Below are 21,392 nucleotides of genomic sequence, written 5' to 3'. Positions count from 1 at the left end.
GAGTTGGAATTTTGATGGGGATTGCATTGAATCTGTAGATTGCTTTTGGCAAGATAGCCATTTTTACAATGTTGATCCTGCCAATCCATGAGCATGGGAATTTTTATTTCATTTGAGCATATATTATGATGGAAAGTGAATGAATATTTGGGTCAATATGGAAAATCCCACTAAATCCTAAGTATAGAATATTGCCAGTATTAAATAAATTACCTAAGAGTATTTCTCTGCTATTACTATTGTCTTTCTCTAGAGTGCTGCAATTATTTTCGAACCAAATCCACATAAACTTACAATCACAAGTTTAAAATTTTAGCTCTCCCAATCCTTTATTTCTTCTATGATCCCTAGCTCTTTCTGTTCTGAAGTAAAGTCATAGATTGGATTGGTTCTAAAGTGTAGGTGCTTTTACCCCACAAAGAACACTGGGCAATGTTTTCAGATATATTTGCTTTTCCTACTAGAGAATGCTACTCTTAGCTTACTGGTCAGAAGCCAGAGATACCGCTAAATACCTGTAGTGCATAGGATAGCCTTTCTACAATGTTATATGACCCAAAGTGACTATAGTGGAAAGGTTGAAAATTATAAAATAGATGATCTCTTAAATAACACTGAAGTGAGCTAGGCTGATTTTATCTACTAAAAAATAAAAATTTTAAAGCTTCTAGATGAATACATAATCTTACTTTTATTGAGTATGTAACATGTGTTGAACATTTTGAAATAAACATTGTTTTATATTTATCAGATCCTGGGACTTAAAAATTATACATTATATTTCTATATTGTTTGATGGGAAATAGTTTAGAATAGTTAAATGATTTATTCAAGGTTATAAGTCTTTTTACTAATACAGCATTTTTATCTTTTTCCTGTTACCTAGAATGACAGATCAAAGTTCCTAACCTCATTGCAAATTATTATAAAAGTTATATTTTCTCAAATTACATAAACCTTCCATGTAGGAAGGAAATTAATCAGTAAAACATCGTTTTCACTATGCTTCTCTGGTTGGCCTAGATCTGTAGATTAAGTTCGCCTCAAACTCACAAGAGATTTGCCTGTCTCCTCAGGGCTAGGATTAAAGGCATGAGCTACCAGACCTCACTAAAGCATTTTAATGAATAGGAAAATAGTATTGATCCATTCTTCAACCAAAGAATGAAGCCACTTAAGCATAAATACATTACATTGAATGAACTTTCTTATTCAATACTGTTTATAATTTGTCACAAAACTGTTTCATTTCAAATAATCCTCCTAACTGTGCAAGAGAGTATCACTGACATCATACTATCAAAACAAAAGTTTATAAAGTGAAGTATAAAATAAGCTTTAGAAATCTAAATCTGAAAGGGTAGCCTTTGTAAACAACTAACTACATTGTAGCAGACTGAATTTCTCTGCTGTTTCTCTTGGTCTGATGCTTTTGGTGGTGTTGTTTCTTTGTATTAGTTTTTTTTTTTTAATTTGGGTTTTTTTTTAATGCATGTGTGCTCTATTGTATGTACACATACATCCTAGAAGTTGACAGCAGATTCCTTTATAGATGGTCATGAACCACCATGTGGGTACTGGAAATTGAACTCAGGACCTCTGGAAAAGCAGGCAGTGATCTTAACCAATGAACCATCTCTCCAGCCCTGGTCTACTGATGCTTTTTACAACTCACTTTTTTTGAAATTAGGTAGCCTTTTAAGTTCATCTTTACCCCACCAACCAATACAATGGTTATTTTCTATATTAATAAGGAAGAGGAAAATAGGAAGAATATAAAAAAGGGGAAGAAAGGAAGATATACATCCCTTAGGTTTCTTCAGCTATGCCTCTGTTCCTAAATCCCAGTTCTTTGACAAACACTTCAGTTTAACGGCTCTGGGAGCTAGTGATTTGAACGGAAGTCTTTTCTACTGGGCAGTGCTAGTCACGTGGGTCACATCAAGCAAATTGACTCTCCCTCTCCCAGCAGCTATCAGATGCCAATTGCCTCAGCCAAACTAGGTTCTCTTTCAAGTCAGACTTGTTTCTTTACAAACGTCCAGCCTAAAGAAGACGTCTACCATGAAATACTGCAACCTTTTTTATTGATTATTTTACTTGTTTACATTTCAAATGTTATCCCCTTTCCTGGTTTCCCCTCTGCAAACCCCTTATTCCATCTCCCCTCCCCCTGCTTCTATGAGGGTGTCCCCCTACACTGGGGCATCCATCGAGCCTTCACAGGATCAAGGGCCTCTCCTCCTATTGGTGCCCTAAAGACCATCCTCTGCTACATATGCAGCTGGAGCCATGGGTCCCTCCATGTTTACTCTTTGGTTGGTGGTTTAGTCCCTGGGAGCTCTGGAGGGTCTGGTTGGTTCATATTGTTGTTCTACCTATGGAGTTGCAATCACACTGCAACCTTTTTAAGAACTAGCTCTCAGGGAACTCTTGGGCAGAATTAGATTTGAATCCTGGCTCTATACCATAATAGATATATGACTTTGAGAAGATCACTAATCTCTCCAAGCTTCACATTTCACTTTTGAATAGGAATATTCACATATTCACATTCATGATGAACGTAGGGGGCATGCAGCTTGAGGGGAAACTGTATTACATAGAATGGTCCCTAAGAAGTAATAAATTTGGTCTCAATAGAAATCAAACTTCCACAATACTCCTGATAATAAATTTAAGACTTAACAACATTGTTATAACTTTGGGGGGAGATGTTGCATGGTGATGTATGCCACAGCATGAATGTGGTAGTCAAAGAACAACCAATAGAAATAAGTCGTCTCCTCCCACCATACGGGTTTTCTGGGAGTCTTTAAACCTGACAGCAAGCACCATTACCCACTGTACCAGCTCACCAGCTCCAAAGAGATCTTAAAAGGCTGAAGCAATTAGTTAAATATGGCAAGACAAAATATAAACAGAATATAAATACATATTAGATCTGTTTTGGAGGCCAGAAACATTTCTTCCCATATAATTGTGTTCTTTTTTTATTAGATATTTTCTTCATTTACATTTCAAGTGCTATCCCAAAAATCCACTGTACCCTCCCCCCTGCCCTGCTCCCCAACCCATCCACTCCTGCTTCCTGGCCCTGCCATTCCCCTGTACTGGGGCATATAATCTTCCCAAGACCAAGGGTCTCTCCTCCCATTGATGGCCGACTAGGCCATTCTCTGCGACGTATGCAGCTAAAGACACGAGCTCTGGGGCGTACTGGTTAGTTCATATTGTTGTTCCTCCTATAGGGCTGCAAACCCCTTCAGCTCCCTGGGTACTTTCTCTAGCTCCTCCATTGGGGGCCCTGTGTTCCATCTTATAGATGACTGTGAGCATTCACTTCTGTATTTGCCAGGCACTGACATAGCCTCACAAGAGACAGCAATATCAGGATTCTGTCAGCAAAATCTTGCTAGCATTTTCAATAGTGTCTAGGTTTGGTGGGTGATTATGCTGGCACAACTGGTGGTTATCATGTAGAAGGATGTGAATTGATCCATTTTATCTCCTTGTACAAAGCTCAAGTCTAAGTGGATCAAAGACCTCCACATAATTGTGTTCTTAAGGAGTACAGTTTAGTCAACTCCAGGAGGAATAAAACCATGTGTTTGTCAGAAATCACCTGAAGCATGAGTCAGCAACATGGTGTGATATTTTCTTGGGCTATGTTAACAGAAGAAGATGTGTATTCAAAATAAGGGTTTTAGTATATATAACACTACATGGTTAAAACATATATTCAAAATGGTTGCAATGCTAAATTTTATGTTTTTCAGAATTAAAAAGAAAAAAGAAGATGGAGCAGAATGCAATGGTCTCTCATGTAATAGCAAGTAGGAGGCTGAGCATATAAAGTCAAGGCCAGCCTGAGTTACATAACGAGACACTGTCTCAAAACATAAAAACAACAGCGAAAGAGTGGTCCCTTTTACTAGTCATTATTGTTATTATGACATCATTATGGAGATTGTGGTTAAGTTACACGCCATATAAAATAACTGCAATTAATTCACAAAATAAGTAAAGAGAAAGGGAAAGGAAAAATATAATAATTGTAAATATTGAAGGAATTTTATATTAGACAAAAGGGGATTTATACTTACTGCAGTGTTAGAAATCAAAGTAGATCCAGTGAAAACTCTAAGAAGTGTTCACTGTATTCCTGTACCAGCACCATTGTCAGGATTACAGAATTTGTGAGTAATTTGTAGTGTGAGCCCCGTCCCAGAACTATTGAATCAGAAACTCTAGGTATGGGTTTTAGTGCTATTTCTTAGTATCTCTCTACTTCGTGAGGGCTAGGATTATAGGTATTTACCCCCATTTCTGGGTTATGCAGTGCTTGGGATTGAACCTAAGGGTTTGTACACTCTGCCACCCGCAACCCTGAAACCATGAATAACAATAATGATGCATAAGAAGATGTTCCAGAAAATTTGAGATTCAATTATATTTGAATTGATTAAGGCAGCTTACTATTAAGTAAACTCTAAGTATGTTTTTGTTTGACTTTTTATTTATATTGGTATTTTTTAGTTAGAATACAAAATAATGGATCTCTTTATGACATCTTAATATAAACATACTGTTGTGATTAATTCGCTCTTCCCCTCTCTTCTCCTCCCTTGGCAATTAGCTCTTCTTTCTCTTTCTACCTTTCTGCCAAATATATATTTAATATTTGTAGTTCTTTCCCTCATTAATCTCTTTTATTCTCTTCTTTTTTTATTTTTAATTATTTTATTACATATTTTCCTCAATTATATTTCCAATGCTATCCCAAAAGTCCCCCATACCGCCCCCCACTTCCCTACCCATTGGACTTGCAAACTTTATATGCCCCAATATAGGGGAATGCCAGGGTTTTATTCTCTTCTTGTTATCCCTCTTTAGACCCCCTCTTTCCTTTACATGGTCTGGTTTTCATGTCATATATCTGTATAAATAATTAAATATATAATGTTAACTAAAAATCATAGAATAAAAGTATTTCAAGTAAGGCAAGTGTATAAATAATAATGGAAAGTTTAGATGGGAACAAATAATGGTAGGATTCATTAGGGCAGTTGATTTAATTCTATATTAAATAGAGGAAAATTAATGATTTTTACATGGGTCTTTAATAAAAATTTAGATATATAACTGGGTGGTAGTGGTACATAACCTTGAACTCAGCACTTGAGAGGCAGAGGCAGGTGGATCTCTGAGAGTTCAAGACCAGATTTATCTCCAGAGCAAGTTCTGAGACAGCTAAAACTACACAGAGAAACCCTGTCTTGACAAACAAAACAAACAAAAAAATCTAACATATAACATATATATTTAATTGTACTTAATCTGGATTATGCGTAGAAGAAAATATAACATGTGTCAGAGTCTAGCTAATTTTACTTACCATGTCTAATTCATTTTCCTGCAATGGACAAAATTTTACTCTTGTGTATGAAATAGATCTCTTCATTTTATATAAATACTATATTTTCATTATCCATTTGTCTCTTGATGGGCATCATTACAAGGTATGTAACTTGACTAGTGTGACAACTGGTATAAAAAAAACAGGGATGTACAAATTTCTCTGGGGTATATTGCTTTGTGAGTATAGCAAAGACGTGGCATATTAAGTAATAGTTCAAGATTGGACCATCACTCATCTTCTTTTATAATTTCTCATTTTCATGTATTTCAACTTTATACACTAAAGTCAGGACTTCAACACTTGCATGATATACTAATAAAGAGAATTTGCCAGTGATATAACTGTAGATGGAAAGGTTGAATCCCCACCTCTTAACAGGAATAGGATTACTTAAGCTTAACTGTAATACATCTAAATGTCTACCACACTGATACCATATGCTAAGCTCAGCCTTTAATACCCTTTGCTCTTGAGAGATGAAACTCTTCTTTATATATCTATAGCCACTTCTGGTTCAAACCTCAAGCCTAAAATGGACATCTACAACTAATTGAGATATTCATGGTTTTTGTTTGTTTGTTTGTTTGTTTGTTTGTTCCTCTCTAGAGATATCCATGTTGAGTCACTTGTTTCTCTCCATTTAATATAAATTTAAATGCCCTATTGTCGCTTGTCATTATTTGGTATAATTCTAAGCTTTCCATTATTATTTATAGTCTTGCCTACTCTGAATACTTCTATTATTTTTTATTAATTTTTAGCTATAAAGAGCTATTTTTAATTTAAAATATATGTTTTAATATTGATAGTTAACACACAAAGTAATTTGTTTTGTTTTGGCATTTTCTTGTATATCTATCATTATATATTGTTCTATTTTGTTTCCCTTCCCCACTGCCCTCCTCTTTACCCCTGATTCCCATGGTTGATTCTCTGCCATCCCTGGAAAGCAATCCTCCTTCTGTTTCCTGTATTTTCCCCGTACCTCTTAAGCTCTCTTCACCATATTATGATCCCCCTTTTAACTTAATGATTTATACTCATACATGCACACATATGCACACGCATATACACAGCTATATATACATACATATAATTTTAAATCTAGATTCCACTTATTCCAGAAAACATGTAACATCTTTCATTTAGAATCTTGCTTATTTTACCTAGTATGATTTTCAGTCCATCCATTTTCCTGCAAATGTCATGATCTCATTTTCATTTCTAGCTTAGTGAGACTCCACTGTTTACATGTATTTTAAAGCATAGACAAACTTTGTTATCTATAAATGAATTTGATCCAAGTTCCCTCAGCAAGATATAATGTACTGTCTTACATCTTTTATCACCTGAAACATTTTAGTGTGAGGATTATAGTTTGTCCATACACACCTTATCTTCCTTGTTAAATTGTACTCTCCTTGAAGTTAAGAACTAGTCATTTCCAACATGTGTAACAGTTGTGTATATATAATGGAAAGAGTCAAGGTAAAACAAAGGTTTGTGTACCAGCTCCACCAAAGAAAACATGGTAGTTTATTTTAGTTTCGCTTGCTCCCAATTTCCTAACTCAGAATGTACAAAGTACTATTTACTGTATACATTTGTGTTAAGGTCCAAGGGTTTAACACAAAAAGATCCTCAATTATATTAATCTTTTTTCTTTAGAATATGTAACATGAAGCTAAGCATAATTAGTGTTAGTAAAACTAGATCATGTTGAAATATACAAAGGGAATGAGCTAAAGTATTAGTATGTAAAATTCAAAGGAAGATGTGGATGGGAAAAAATATAAGAAATCAGATTTGTTAGGAATCAGTGGAGAAAAGAGCTAAGATTTTGAACCTGGGCATATTATGGCATTTGATAAACAAAAATAGAACAAATCTCATTTGAGGAAATAAAGACAGCAAGTCTTAAGCAGTACTATTTTGAAGGAAAAAATATAGTGGAGTAAACATGGATTTATTAAGGAAAAGTGAAAACTCCCAAGAGTGGGAGAAGCTCCCAGATGGGGAATGACTATTTCTTCTTCAAGAAATTTTCCTTCAGTAGTGTTACTTTGCCACTAAAGGATTACCTGCCCAAAAATTTGTGACAGGCCACATGATATGATCTTCAAAGAGGCTCACTGCTAGTGTCCCTGTGCAGTCTTTTCTGCTTAGGTCAACTAATAGGCATGCCCAAGTTCTCAGGATTGTCCTGAGGTCTGAATCCAGTTACTTGAGGATGGATCTAGAGCCTGGGTCCAAAAAGATAGTCCTGGATCTTGGACTTGCACTAACCAGCCTAAAGACTGGGAATTTCAGTTCCTGAAGACTGAATAAGTAAATAAGGGCTTACTCTAGGTTGTGGAGCTCCAGGGGCCAGCCTGGGTACTGTTTATACAAGAGTGATGCTGGTAGATCTGTTGGGAGATGCCCAGAACTAAGAACTAGTGGGACACACCTGAGCAGTAATCTTCTAGAGCATGGCTGCACATTCTAGCATGGAGGGTGACCCTGCAGGTGTTAGCTGAGAGGTATATGGTCCTAGTTGGGACTGTTGCAAACTAACGTTTCTGTCTACAAGTACAAGCCTGTAGCTTGTATCCGCAATAGCTGGCTTAGAGGTTGGGGTGTAAGGTGGCTTGATGGACCAGGACTTAGAGGAATCAGCATAGTTGTCAGGCTAGCTGAAACCCAAGGCTGTTGGTGTCAGTCTGGTGCTGGGGAAGCTAGCTAGATATTAGAATAGCCTGGAAACTAAAATGATTGTACCTTTAGAGCTTGAGATTCCAGGTTCCAGACAGTTGCCAGAGCTGGCTTGGAGACCCAATCTGGAGACCCCTGCCTGAAGTCTGGAGCTTTGGGGAGCCTGCTAGGTGATAGCTTTTAACAAAGTATGTTCACTATTAGGGTTCAAAGTAAAACATAATTTTCATTACCTGCTTCTTCACTTATACATAAAAATAACTTTATTCTGTGCCATCTAGGATTTGAAAAGGGATGTTACAGGTTAAACAAAAGTTTCCATATTGTGGTATATAATATACTTTATTTATGAAATTCACCCAGGTACTGTAATCTACAGGCTGATTTCATCAGTTCCTGCAAAGGTATTTTATGAGTGAATAATTATTTGAATTGAGGTCCTACCATTGTGCTGATATCTATCCTTACCATATATAGAAAGTTCTACAGGCTTTTTACAAAACAAAAGTTATAGTGAATAAAATATTAAGTATTCATCTCTTGTCTGCCCCACTTTCAAGAGCTAAATATGTTTAAATTTAATCATTATTTTATACCATTATCATATTTATATAATTATAATTTTATAATATAAATATTATATAAATTTATATCATTCTGTAACTTTCTGTATCTATATCATTCTGTTATCATTCTGTAACTATTACATGATATAAATTTATATCATTCTGTAACTTTCTATGTGTATATGTATGTATATCATGTTAAAATTGTTAGAAATTGGGTATATTGTATTTTAATAAAACTTTTATTTATTTAGTCTATCAACCATGAAAGTATGTGTTATACAAACTTATTCATTTAGCCAAGTAATAAGCAAAAGTTTGATAATTTTGATTAATAACTAGTAGATAAACTAATAAACAAGGGCAACAGAATACTGTGAAGCTATTAAGGACATTAGATATAAATTTGGACCTAAAATGTAGATATAAAACTTTTTGGTATGTGCTATTTATTACAGACAGAGGCACTACAGCATAAATTTCCTGATGGTAGTAGATGAACATAACTTTATATATTTGGAGGGAAACTTATGTGAGAACTGTGTGTACAAGTTTGCTAGTATTTTTGAAACAGTAGGAGAGATTTGACCATCATAGACAATGATTTTTAGATAATACTGGGGCTGTATCTCAAAGTATATGACAGTCTTGCATAGATACCTTAGGATTTTCTTATATTTCTTATGGTTGTCTTCTGTTAAACAAAACATCAAAGGTATTTTTTAAATTCAGCCTTTCATTACTGATTCCTTAAATCACTTTTTGAAATTCATCAAATTACTTATATCCACTTAACTATTCCTTTAGAATGTTATTGCCTAGACTTAACCATTCTAAATTGGTAATTATTGTCATATTATACATTGTATGTGAGTGAGTGTGTGTGTGTGTGTGTGTTATGTGCATTTTGAATGGCGTATTTGAGGAAAAAGCTGTTACTACATACTCCCAAACATAAAAACTTGATTAATTCAAGTTTCATTGATATGATAGATTTTTTCTTTACTTTATTGATAGATCCCACGTGTGATGGACAAGAACAACCTGCGTATTTTACAGATAATTTTTGTAAACCATGTGGAGTGGTTCTACAGCATGAATCAGAAAGGATTTCACATTTTGAGGTCGGTTGAATGCAGTGGGAATAAGGATGAGAAATCACATTTTTAAGCCTATTAGTCAACTTCATATAAGTCATCTGGCTTGATTAGTATAAGAACATGAAACATGGTATCATTTCTGTTTGACAGATGAGAATATTGGCTCAGAAAAGGATAGTCACATACAAATAAAAGTTTAGGGAATCTAGGTTAAACACAATGATTTTTGACTGCAGAGTTTCTTCACACCATTCTGCCTCCCTTTGTATTCACTGTTACTATAGTAAATATGATGTATTAACAAGTTTGAGAGATACTATAGAACTCCTAGAGTTTTCCTTTATAATAAATGTAGACTATAAATTTGACTGCCAGCATCCTGTCATTGAGGTAAGAGAGGCTTATGAGATCCACCACTCCCAGATCTATTGACAAACAGTTGCTAGGAGACAGGAGATCGTGAGGCCTTATCACTCCCTGTGGATATATTAGCAATTACTGGTTGCTGGGGAAGAGAGATTTTTCTACAGTGGTGTAGTCCCTGATAAGGTGCTCACAGTCCCATAAGTATCCCTTACCCATCTTCATGTAAGCAATCCTAATGATGACCACTGTGTCACACATAAAAGGACATGGAAGTAGAAGGGGTAGTGAGCTGGAAAGAGATGGAATTAGCAGGCACTGGGGAAGAAACGAGACAATAATAGTAATATAACTGAATATATGCATGTATGAACATGTCATAATGAAACCCACTAAATATATGGCTAACATGATAATAAAACGTAAAAATACTGACTTTTAATTTGTAGAACCATCTCTATTTAAATTTTGACTGAGATTTGGCGTTTTTAAAGGAGTTTTAAACTCTTTCATAGTTCTTGCAGTCAAGGGTAGAGGCTATAGCTCTATATGACATTTGCCTAGCCTGTTCAAGGCCCAGGTCCCAATAGAAAAAGTTAATGCAAAGTGCTACAATTCGTGTCTCCTGCCCTCACATTCAGAGAGGTGGACATTTTAGGTGTCTCTGTTGTTAAATAAACAAAGTCATATCTTTTTGCAGAGTGAAATACATGCTCAAAATGTTAAGTTCTTTTTTCAAATGCATGGAGAACAAAACGAAGTGCCTGGTAGGAAAGTGAACATGCATGCTGGAAATTCTCAGGTGAGTTGTCTACGCTGCATGTCATACTTCTGAACTGTAAACTTTTGAATCTTTCAAAAGTATAAAAAAACATACTGTGCTTTTTACAGGTGTACTCGAGTGGAGAAGTCAACAGAGACAACTTTACTGGTCCGCACAACATGAGTTTTGACTCCCTAGCTGCTTCTCCATCTCACTATGTGGGAAAGGGCCATTCTCCAACTGAGAACCAGTCACTGGAAGAACATGGCCAAGAATCTCCATCCACACGCTCACCAAAGATGGGTAAGATTTTATTCATCTCTTTATCTCAGATCTCAGATGCCTAATATGTCTTTTTTTCCCCACACTGCCCCATCCTTTTTGGAGAGCAAACTTTTACTGCAGTTTAGACAACTTAGTTGTTCTTCTGCTTAGTAAGTGTCTTTCTGTGTCCTTGTCTGTAGAAATAATGGCTAACTAAATTTTAAGAAATATTATAACCACTATTCAGTTTACTAAATCCAAATATAAGCATGTGATTGCTACATGTTATGACTAATAATAAGCAGCTACAGAAATCAAAAACCTCAGATTTTAAAATTATGTTTCCCCCTTGTCATCATTTTTTGATGTACTATGATCTAAAACTTTGCCTCACTTGTCTGTTCAGATCAATGTCTTCACTATAATATAGCTGTATACTGTACTCCATATAGTGGATGGTGTGTTTATACCCATAAGCTTTAAGAAACTAAATTGCTGAATCACTTCCAGTCCTAATAATACATTGTTTTATTTCCATAAATATGAAGTGCCAGTGAATAGTGAGAGTATTCTAAATCCAAAAAGTGCAGAGAATTATAGAACATTGCCTCTTTGTTCCTTCTAGTAACATTCAAATGAACAAAGGAGGGAGCACTCACTGAATTGCCTGAACTGGCAGAGTACATTTTGGAAAACATAGCTCATATTTTCAAAAACTTGCATGCTACCACAAAAATGATGACCGATCAGCTGGAATAATTGAGCACACTCATAAGAGCCTTAACACAATGTCCATTAGGCATTCATTCCTGGAAAAAAATCAGCATTTATGTCATATATCATGTAGATATGACATGTCAGTCATATAGCATATAAATATTGTCCAGAGAAAAGTCATTACCTCTGCAAAGTATTAGAATTTATTTTTTTCTTAATACGCTAAAATATTATTGTTCTTTAAATTTATCCTAGTCTCTCAAATTGCCATGTATCTATTGGCTTGAAGAGGGACAGATTCATTGTGCCTTACAAGAGAATCCATTTTGCAAATGACTTATCTACAGTCCCCAAAATCATTTTATTGGCTTTAAGGAGGACAATAATTGAAAAGGACAGAAAAAAAAAACATATTGTTTCAAGTTATTTATTACTGAGAATCATTCTGATGTAAACATCACAAATCAAGACAGAACAGATGTGTTGTTCAAGAAAAATATCAATTTAGAAGTTGATGCAATCTGATTTACCCTGTGAGTTACAAAGACTCATCTTGAAATGTCTCCCATGCTTTTATTATTCCCATAAATGAATATGCTCAAACAATACTAGGTGTAAACTATTTCTCCAGTCCTATGTCTTTAGTGTGCAAACTAGGTCACATTTATCTCTCAAAAGAGCCTTTATGACAGATTGCTTTATTCTGAAGCCCTGTCCTGAGAAAAGTGGAAAGAATTTCTTTAATAATCCACAATGGATGCAGTTTTAATATGTGAACACATGTTGATAATTTTCCATTACAATTATTTCTACAGATAAACCCAATACTACTCCTGCACCTCCAACCTTCCTGAAGTCTGTTATTGTGAAGCCTCCTCCAGGTAGGAATAAAGACAGACTACCCCCTTGTCCTCTAGCATCCCTGTGGATCAAAATAATGTAAGCAGATATTGTAAGCTCTTTCCTCCTTCCTTAAATAATCTGCTAATGTCCCATAACATTATAGTAGGAACAAAAAGAAATGATACTAGAAAGACATTTATAGCTGAAGAGCAGAGAAATGTCTTCCACCAACATGAAATACAAATGACAAATACAAACAGCATTCTAATCTCTGTCAAAGGAAGTTTGTATTCTATAAAACATACTAGTTTGTTTATAAACCACTTTCTTTTATTAAAAAAAAACTGATAGTGTTCAAATAATCTAGTCCATTTACTTTGTTTTTTATAGGAAGTGATAGCCAGAAAGTCTTTTATGTCCCTTAATTTCAAAAATCACATATGAGTACATATGTGTGGTGTGGTCCCATGTTATTTTAAGGAAGTACTTCAGATCACTAAAATATATTGATATTCGTTTGAGGTATTAAGCTAGTAATTATTGGTAGTATAAATAGGAATATACTTTATTCTTCTTCCCTAAAGAAGAAAATATGTAAACCAGTTAATAATACCTCGTTGTAAAAGACTACAGATATGTTTTATGCACATATTTTGCTAACAAAGGAAATGAAACATCATAGTTCATAGATTTCTATGATCTTGATTGATAGATGTGGAAAGGTTAAAAAAAATGACCAGATGTCTTAGAGATAAGAAAGGGTAGCAAAACTTCAGGTCCAACATAGAGACTGGCCTTGGCTGGAGCAATATATCTATCTGCTTTCCATCCACATGCAAGCACCTTCGCACTGCTGCTGTGTCTCACTGCTCCTTCATCTTCTCTCGCCTACCTTCCTTTCCTCACCTCAGTGTATTTCACCTGTTCTTTCTAGATAGACTTTCTGCTCTCTGTGAAAGTGCTCGTTACTCTTGACTTCTTAAAATTCTATTCTTTTCATGCTCAATTCCTCATAGTCTTGTTCTTTTTTATTTCTGTTTGCTTTCTAACATCAGCTGTCCATTCATTGCCAAAATTTAGGTGTTCCCAGGTTTCATTATTGACCTGACTCTACAAACCCAATTCTGTGTATTCCCCTGGTTTTACCTGTCATCTGTATTCCTATAACCTTTCCATCAAACTTTAGATTACATATCAAAATGGTAGATCTTATTTCATGTGGACACCTCAGAGCCATTTTAAGTCAATACTCTTTCAACGTAAAAACCTATAGTTAACTGTCAGCTCCCCAATACCACATCATCCTCAGTTTCTAAAGCTAATAAAATGCCAAACTGTGACTGTCTTCTCTCCTGAATTGTTACTGTCCGTTTAACTCTGTCCCTACTCTTCCTACACTACCATAGGTCTTCACAGATTCCTAGAGCTTTGGTAATCGGACTGTGAGGTATGGACTGGCAGTGCTGGTATCTTTTGATAGCATATTGGCAAAAAGAATTCAGCCCTGCTTAAAAATCTAATTCACTTCTTCACACACACCCCGATGTAAAGCAGTGTTTATTTTGTTGGTGAAGAGCAAGCAATGAACCAGCAAGTACTGCAAAGTAATAGAGTATCACGTCATGTCAGATGAGGATACGTAGTATATGAAAAAGAGGGCACCTGGGAAAGCCAGGGAACCTTGAAGTTTACAAACATAAATATATAGTGCTCAAGATAAGTTCTACTTAATAAAAAAGTAATAGGCAAAGGCTGAAAGATGATGAGAGGATAAGTCCTGCTGGGAAGGAGAATGCCAGGCATGAGCCCTGAGATGAAAGCATGGTTGGTATTTACCAAGAGTAGTCCACAAGAGGCTACTGGCTCCTGCATAGTAAAGATGTGTACCGAAGTCATATGTAAGGCCTGTATGCTATTTAAGGATCTTGGTTTTACCCTACACTAGGGTCAGTGTAAAGACTAACTCTGAGTGTAAAGACCTTCAGGTAACTGAAGGGTAATTACAGAAAATATGTGCTAGCTTATGTGTTTTTTCCTAAAAGAAAATGATTTTTAAAACAGAGTTGTGGGCTGCAGAAATGGTTGCAGTCCTAAAAATTCTAGGGCTCCTCTTCCAGAGGATCTAGATTCCATTCACAACACTTACATGGCAGCTCACAACCACATTAATTCTAGTCCTGAGGGATCTGCTACCCTCTTCTGACCTACGCAGGAACCTAATTCACTTCTTTAGTAAGACACGTAAATGCTTCATACTTAAGAAAGTAGAAGACACGGAGTCATAGCCTTCTAAATATTTTGCCTTGCACTGGATTTGTCTCCACAAAAGCACTCTCAGTTTAATTATTGGAGTGTTTCATTGAAAATACAAATATTTCTATGACGGTGTCTTAACTGAATATTCGTCACTGTTTCTCCTGCTTCTGACTAAACTCATACTCAGTCTTAAACATGCTGGTGCTGCCTGGAAGCCTCTTTGCTACCCTCGGGGCTACTTTTCTGTGTGTCTCCTTACCTCTCTATGTGCTTTTTCTCCCATTTCAGTTTAAGGTCCTTAAGGGCAGTAATGTCATGTCAGTTTCTAGTGCTAGACATAAAAACCAGCATAGAATTGTTCATACCCCAGCAGAGTTTAGCTTAATCAATGAACTGCTACTGAATGTTTATCTCAAGTGCTTTTCCTTGGTACTATTTCAGTTTCCTACATAGTGTGGTTTGAAGTACTAAAACATTCTGTAGGGACATATAGTTTCATGTAGGATTTGAAAGCCTGATGATTTAAGTAAGCCTGAGTAGAAACAGTAGTTGATGTTAAGAGGAAACATTGGAAGAAATGTTGGATTGCCACTTGCTGGATATTTTTCCTACTGGTAAGCTGAGGGTATCCGAAATATGTGGTGTCTGAGGAAATTTGGACTGAGTCAAAATGAGAAGCGTTTGGACTGTTGTTGCTACTGTGGGAGATGACACTTTGAAATGTCAAGGTTATCAGAATGAGGGAGGAAGAATGTCTTAGTTGGCTTTTTCTGTGATAAACACCATGCCTAAAAAGCAACGCTGGGAGAAATGCTTACCATTTGCAGTTAACTGTGAAGGGGATTCAGGGCAGGAAGCCAGAGGCAATGACTGAAGGTGATACCATCAAGGAACATTGATTACTGGCTTGTTTGCCGTGGCTGACTCAGTCTGCTATCTTATAACAAATAGGACCACTTGTCCAAGGATGAAGCTTTCCACAATGGGCTGGGCCCTTCCACGTCTGTCATAAATCAAGGAAGTGCCCCATAGGCTTGCCCACAGTCAAATCTGATCAGTTTTCTCAGTTGAGGTTCCCTTATCCCAAATGAACCTAGCTTGTGCCAAGTTAACAAAAATCTTACCAGCAAAAAGAATTTTGATGAAGTTCTTATCTGATCGTGAGATCATCAGTATAATTTAGTCTACTTTTTGGAAGAAATCATTTTACACTAATCTCTGAAGCTAATGTTCAAATAATAGATGTGCCCTGTTGTAATTCCTGTCTCTCCAAGCAGTAAACATTTGAGCATTATGAAGACAGGTAGTTCAGCTAGAGCTAGTGGTTCATCTCTATAATGCCAGTACTAAGGAGCGAGAGGAAGAAACATTACTGTATACTATATGTTTGAGACTTTCCTGGACTACATAATGAATTCCATGCCAGGGAGGGCTGCATAGCAGAGCCCTTTCTCAAACAAGAACAACCAAAAGGAAGCCATCAACATTAAAAAAAAAAATTTATCTAGAGATAAGTTAGCTAATGTGAATTTCAGAGAAGAATAACAACAGAAATTCCATGTTACAAGTGAGCCAGTGTTTTTTGTTTTATTTTGTTTTTGTTTTTAAAGTAATTATGTAGCTATAGAGATAGCCCAGCAGGTAAGAGCCATGGCTGCTCTTACAGAGGATCTGGGTTCAATTTCCAGCATTTACACTGCAGCCCATGACCATCTATAACTCCATTTCCAAGGGATCTCAACACATACATTCTGGCCCCCCATGGGATTGTCACTGCATGTACATTTTACACAGAATACATGCAAGCAAAGCAGCCATTACCTAAAATTTTTAAAGGAAAAAGGCAACTTAACACAATATGACACTTTAATTAATCCACTATTTTCATTTTCCCTTGTCTATTATTGCTTTTATTCATCTGCTATTCTGTGAATACCTCTCCATATTTAACTTTCTCTTCATCATTATCACTGCTTGCTTCAGTTCCTAATCTAACTCAGCTTTTAAAGCTCAGGATCACTACAGTACTAATAGAGAACTAAAGTATATATGTATTTTTAAATATTGTGTTTGTTTTAGTTGTTTTACTAATTCTAGCTCCAATATTGCACTTAGATGCTTCAACTTTACCTGTAAGACTGTAAATCCAACTTAAATGGTAAAACCTTTGTCTTTGCCAGGATTACTGTTATTTATTAGGCATATTTATTTATTATATTTGAATCTCTAATTAACCACTTAATTCCCTATATGTTTTCTATAAGCAAGTATCATCAAATCTTGTCTTTCTCTTTTCCGTACATTCATTACATTTCTATTATCATCTCTTCACATGTTAACACTTGTGGAAACAGCAGTCTATGGCTGTCTTCTGCCTTTTAAAACCTTTGTATATGGTAATTAAAACTTAAAGTAAGTTTTTTTTAAAGATGCAAACAAAGTAAATGTATGTATAGAAGAGCTAAATAGGCTCAAGGAGAAGTTTCCAATATAAGGAGAATGTAGGAAACATTAGAGACAGGTTATAAGATTAGGGCGGGGTTATAAGATAGCTCATCAGGCAAAGATGCTTGTTGCTAAGCCTAACAACTTGAGTTGCATTTCTGAAACCCACATAGTTTAGGTAGAGAACTAACTCCTCAAAGTTGCCCTCTAACCTGCACATGTATACCATGACACATGCATACACATACATATATGCACACATCATATATATGCACACACAAAATATATTTTGAGTTCATTTTAAAATATTAGGCCAAGAAGTCTGACAACTGGGCCAGTTAATAGGCTTCCTATCTCTTCAGAAAATGTTTATGTATTTATACTTTCTCTCTTAGACTTATACACTATTCCAGAAAGTAGTAGTATCAGCATGTGGAAATCCAAGAGCTAAGGTAAAAGTATCCACACTGTAGTTCTGCAACTGTCTCTAGACTCTTGACATGTGACTAGCAACCCTTCTAAACTCTATATTTCCACTATTGGAATCTTAATACTGATAGAATTTGTGGAGAAACAAAGGAAGAAAAGCTAAACAGAAATCTTTGCAATAGCCTCTATAAATATTAAAGAAATACATAAATACCCAAGTTTAATGAGACTTTATAATCACAAAGAAGACTCAATAATCTAGGGAGAACTTCAATAGTGAATACATAGTAAAATTATCTAGAAAGTTTTCTTGGAAGTAGGAGAGTTCTTTTCCACAGCTGGAGACTAAGATTTTTTTGGGTCTCATGGGGAGGGGACTGGTATAATTATCCTAGAAAAAGATGCCACAGAAAAGCTACAAGCTAATGTAACATGAACATTTTCCAAGTGATTCTTTGTATAACCAGCATTGAAAACCATGAATCTAGAGAAAATTGGGAGTTTTGTTTATCCTGCATTACTTAGGAATACTCAGTATATATGCTGTCGACCAAGATCATCTACAGTTTGGTTTTCACACCTATAAAATAAAGATAGCAATAACTTCCCAGAAAAGGTTGCTATGAAGGCCCACACTTAACTGCCTAAGTAGTCCATTTAATAGACTTCACAGTTAAACATTGTTAAACCAGAGACTCACAATCCAAGCCAAAAACTTGATATAGGAAAATACATAGACAAGGAATTGGAAAATTTTTCCCTCAAACATCTCTTTCTTTCTTTCTTTCTTTCTTTCTTTCTTTCTTTCTTTCTTTCTTTCTTTCTTTCTTTCTTTCTTTCTTTCATCTATCTATCTATCTATCTATCTATCTATCTATCTATCTATCTATCTATCTATCATCTATCTATCTATCTATCTATCTATCTATCTATCTATCTANTCTATCTATCTATCTATCTATCTATCTATCTATCTATCTATCATCTATCTATCTATCTATCTATCTATCTATCTATCTATCTATCTATCTCCTGGTCCACCCAACGACTGCTCTACATCCGATACCTCCTCCCTGTTTCCCTGTATCCACGAGGATATCCCCACCTCTACCCCCACCCCACCAAACCTCCCCACTCCCTGGGGCATCCAGTCCCTTGAGCATCTCTGACTGAACCCAGACCTGACAGTCCTCTGCTGTTTATTCATTGAGGGCCTCATATTAGCTGGTGTATGCTGCCTGTTTGGTGATCCCGATCCCGTGTTTGAGAGATCTCAGGGGTCCAGGTTAATTGAGACTTCTGGTCCTCTCACAGGGTCGCCCTCCTCCTCAGCTTCTTCCAGCCTTTTCATAATTCAACTACAGGAGTCAGCTGCTTCTGTCCATTGATTGGGTGCAAATATCTGTATTTGTCTCTTTCAGCTACTTGTAGGGTCTTTCAGAGGGCAGTCATGATAGGCCCCTTTTTGTGAGCACTCCATCGCCTCAGTAATATTGTCAGACCTTGGGCCCTCCCCTTGAGCTGGATCGCACTTTAGGCCTGATGCTGGGCCTTCTTTTCCTCAGGTTCCTCTCCATTTCCATCACTGCTGTTCTTTCAGAGAGGAACAGTTCTGGGCCAGAGTTTTGACTATGGGATGTCAACCTTGTCTTTCTGATGGAGGTGGGCTCTATAAGTTCCCTCTCCCCAGTGTAGGGCATTTCATCTGGAGGGTCCCCCAAACCTCATACCTCCCAGGGTTGCATGTTTCCATTCTTTCTTCTGGCCTTCAGGAATTTCAGTCCTTTTCCTACACCCAATACAAGATCATGTTTCCCTCTCTGCAACCCCCATTCCCTTTCCTTCCCAGATCCCTCCCTCTCCCCTTTGTGATTGCTTTCTTCTCCCTCCTAAGTGGGACTGAGGCATCCTCACTCGGGCCCTTCAACTTGTTGATCTTTTTGAGTTCTGTGGGCTATATCTTGTGTATTTGGTACTGTTTTGGTTAATATCCACTTGTTAGTAATTACATACAGTGCACATTCATTTGGGTCTGAGTTACCTCACTCGGGATGATATTTTCTAATTCCATCCATTTGCCTGCAAAACTCGGGATATCTTCATTCTTAATGGCTGAGTGGTATTCCATTGTATAAATGAACCACATTTTTCTGACATGGGACATCTAGGTTGTTTCCAGCTTCTGGCTATCACAAATAAGGCTGCTATGAACATAGTGCAACACATGCCTCTATAGCATGGTAGGGCACCTTTTGTGTATATTCGAAAGAGTGGTATTGCTGGATCTTCAGGTAGATCTATTTACAATTTTCTGAGCAACCTCCAGATTGATTTCCAGAGTGGATGTACCAGCTTGCAATCCCACCAGCAATGGAGGGGTGCTCCTCTTTCTCCACATCCTCTTCAACAAGTGTTGTCACCTGAGAATTTGATATTAGCCATTCTGATTGATGTAAGATAGAATCCCGGGTCATTTTGATTTGCATTTCTCTGATCACTAAGGACTTTGAACATATTTAGGTGCTTCTCAGCCTTTTGGGATTACTCTGTTGTGAATTCCTGGTTTAGTTCTATACCCCATTTTTTGATTGGGCTGTTTGTTTGTTTGTTGGTGGTTAACGTCTTAAGTTCTTCATATATATTGAATATTAGCCCTTTCTTGGATGTGGAGTTAGTGAAGATTTTGTCCCCAATCTGTAGGTTGCTGATTTGTCTTATTGGCTATTTCTTTTGACTTACAGAAGCTTTCCAGTTTCATGAGGTCCCATTTATCATTTATTTATCTTAGAGTGTGAGCCACTTGACTTCTGCTTAGGAACCACCAACCCCCCATTCCAATGAGTTCAAGACTCCCACTTTCTCTTCTATTAGATTCAGTGTGTCTGGTTTTATGTTGATGTCCTTGATCCACTTGGATTTGAGCTTTGTACAAGGTGATAAATATGGATCTATTTTTATTTTTCTACATATCAACAGCCAGTTAGATCAACATTATTTGTTGAAGATGCTTTCTTTTTTCCATTGTATATATTTGGCTTCTTTGTCAAAGATCAAGTGCCTGTAGTGTATGGTTTTATTTCTGGGTCTTCAATTCTATTCCATTGATCAACACGTCTGTCTCTGTACCAATAACATGCAGTTTTTTTTTATCACTATTGCTCTGTAGCAAAGCTTGAAGTCAGAGATGGTGATTTCCCAAGCCATTCTGTTATTGTTGACCATTGTTTTTGCTCTTCTGGATTTTTTACCTTTTGATGAACTTGAGAATTGTTCTTTCCATGTCCTTGGAGAATTGTGTTGGAGTTTTGATGGGGATTTCATTGAATCTGTAGATTGCCTTTGGTAGGATGGACATTTTTACTATGTTTTTTGTTTGTTTGTTCGTTTGTTTGTTTGTTTTTTGTTTTTTCAAGACAGGGTTTCTCAGTATAGACTTGGCTGTCCTGAAACTCACTCTGTAGACCAGGCTGGCCTCAAACTCAGAAATCCGCCTGCCTCTGCCTCCCAAGTGCTGGGATTAAAGGCATGCG

General features: G+C 36.4%; 1 protein-coding gene across 1 annotated transcript in view; it reads left to right on the top strand.

Moving 5' to 3' along the window:
* Zmat1 (zinc finger matrin-type 1) overlaps positions 1-21,392 on the top strand; it is a 38,829-nt gene that overhangs the window by 7,617 nt on the left and 9,820 nt on the right. Inside the window, exons 2-5 of the mRNA XM_021153635.2 lie at positions 9,700-9,806; positions 10,846-10,947; positions 11,037-11,211; positions 12,705-12,770. Of these exons, the coding sequence (XP_021009294.1) occupies positions 9,700-9,806; positions 10,846-10,947; positions 11,037-11,211; positions 12,705-12,770 (450 nt within the window). The remainder of the gene's footprint in view (positions 1-9,699; positions 9,807-10,845; positions 10,948-11,036; positions 11,212-12,704; positions 12,771-21,392) is intronic.

The sequence above is a fragment of the Mus caroli genome, chromosome X (assembly GCF_900094665.2).
Source record: "Mus caroli chromosome X, CAROLI_EIJ_v1.1, whole genome shotgun sequence".
NCBI classification, from domain to species: Eukaryota; Metazoa; Chordata; class Mammalia; order Rodentia; family Muridae; genus Mus; species Mus caroli.
This window is presented reverse-complemented; position numbering and strand designations above follow the sequence as displayed.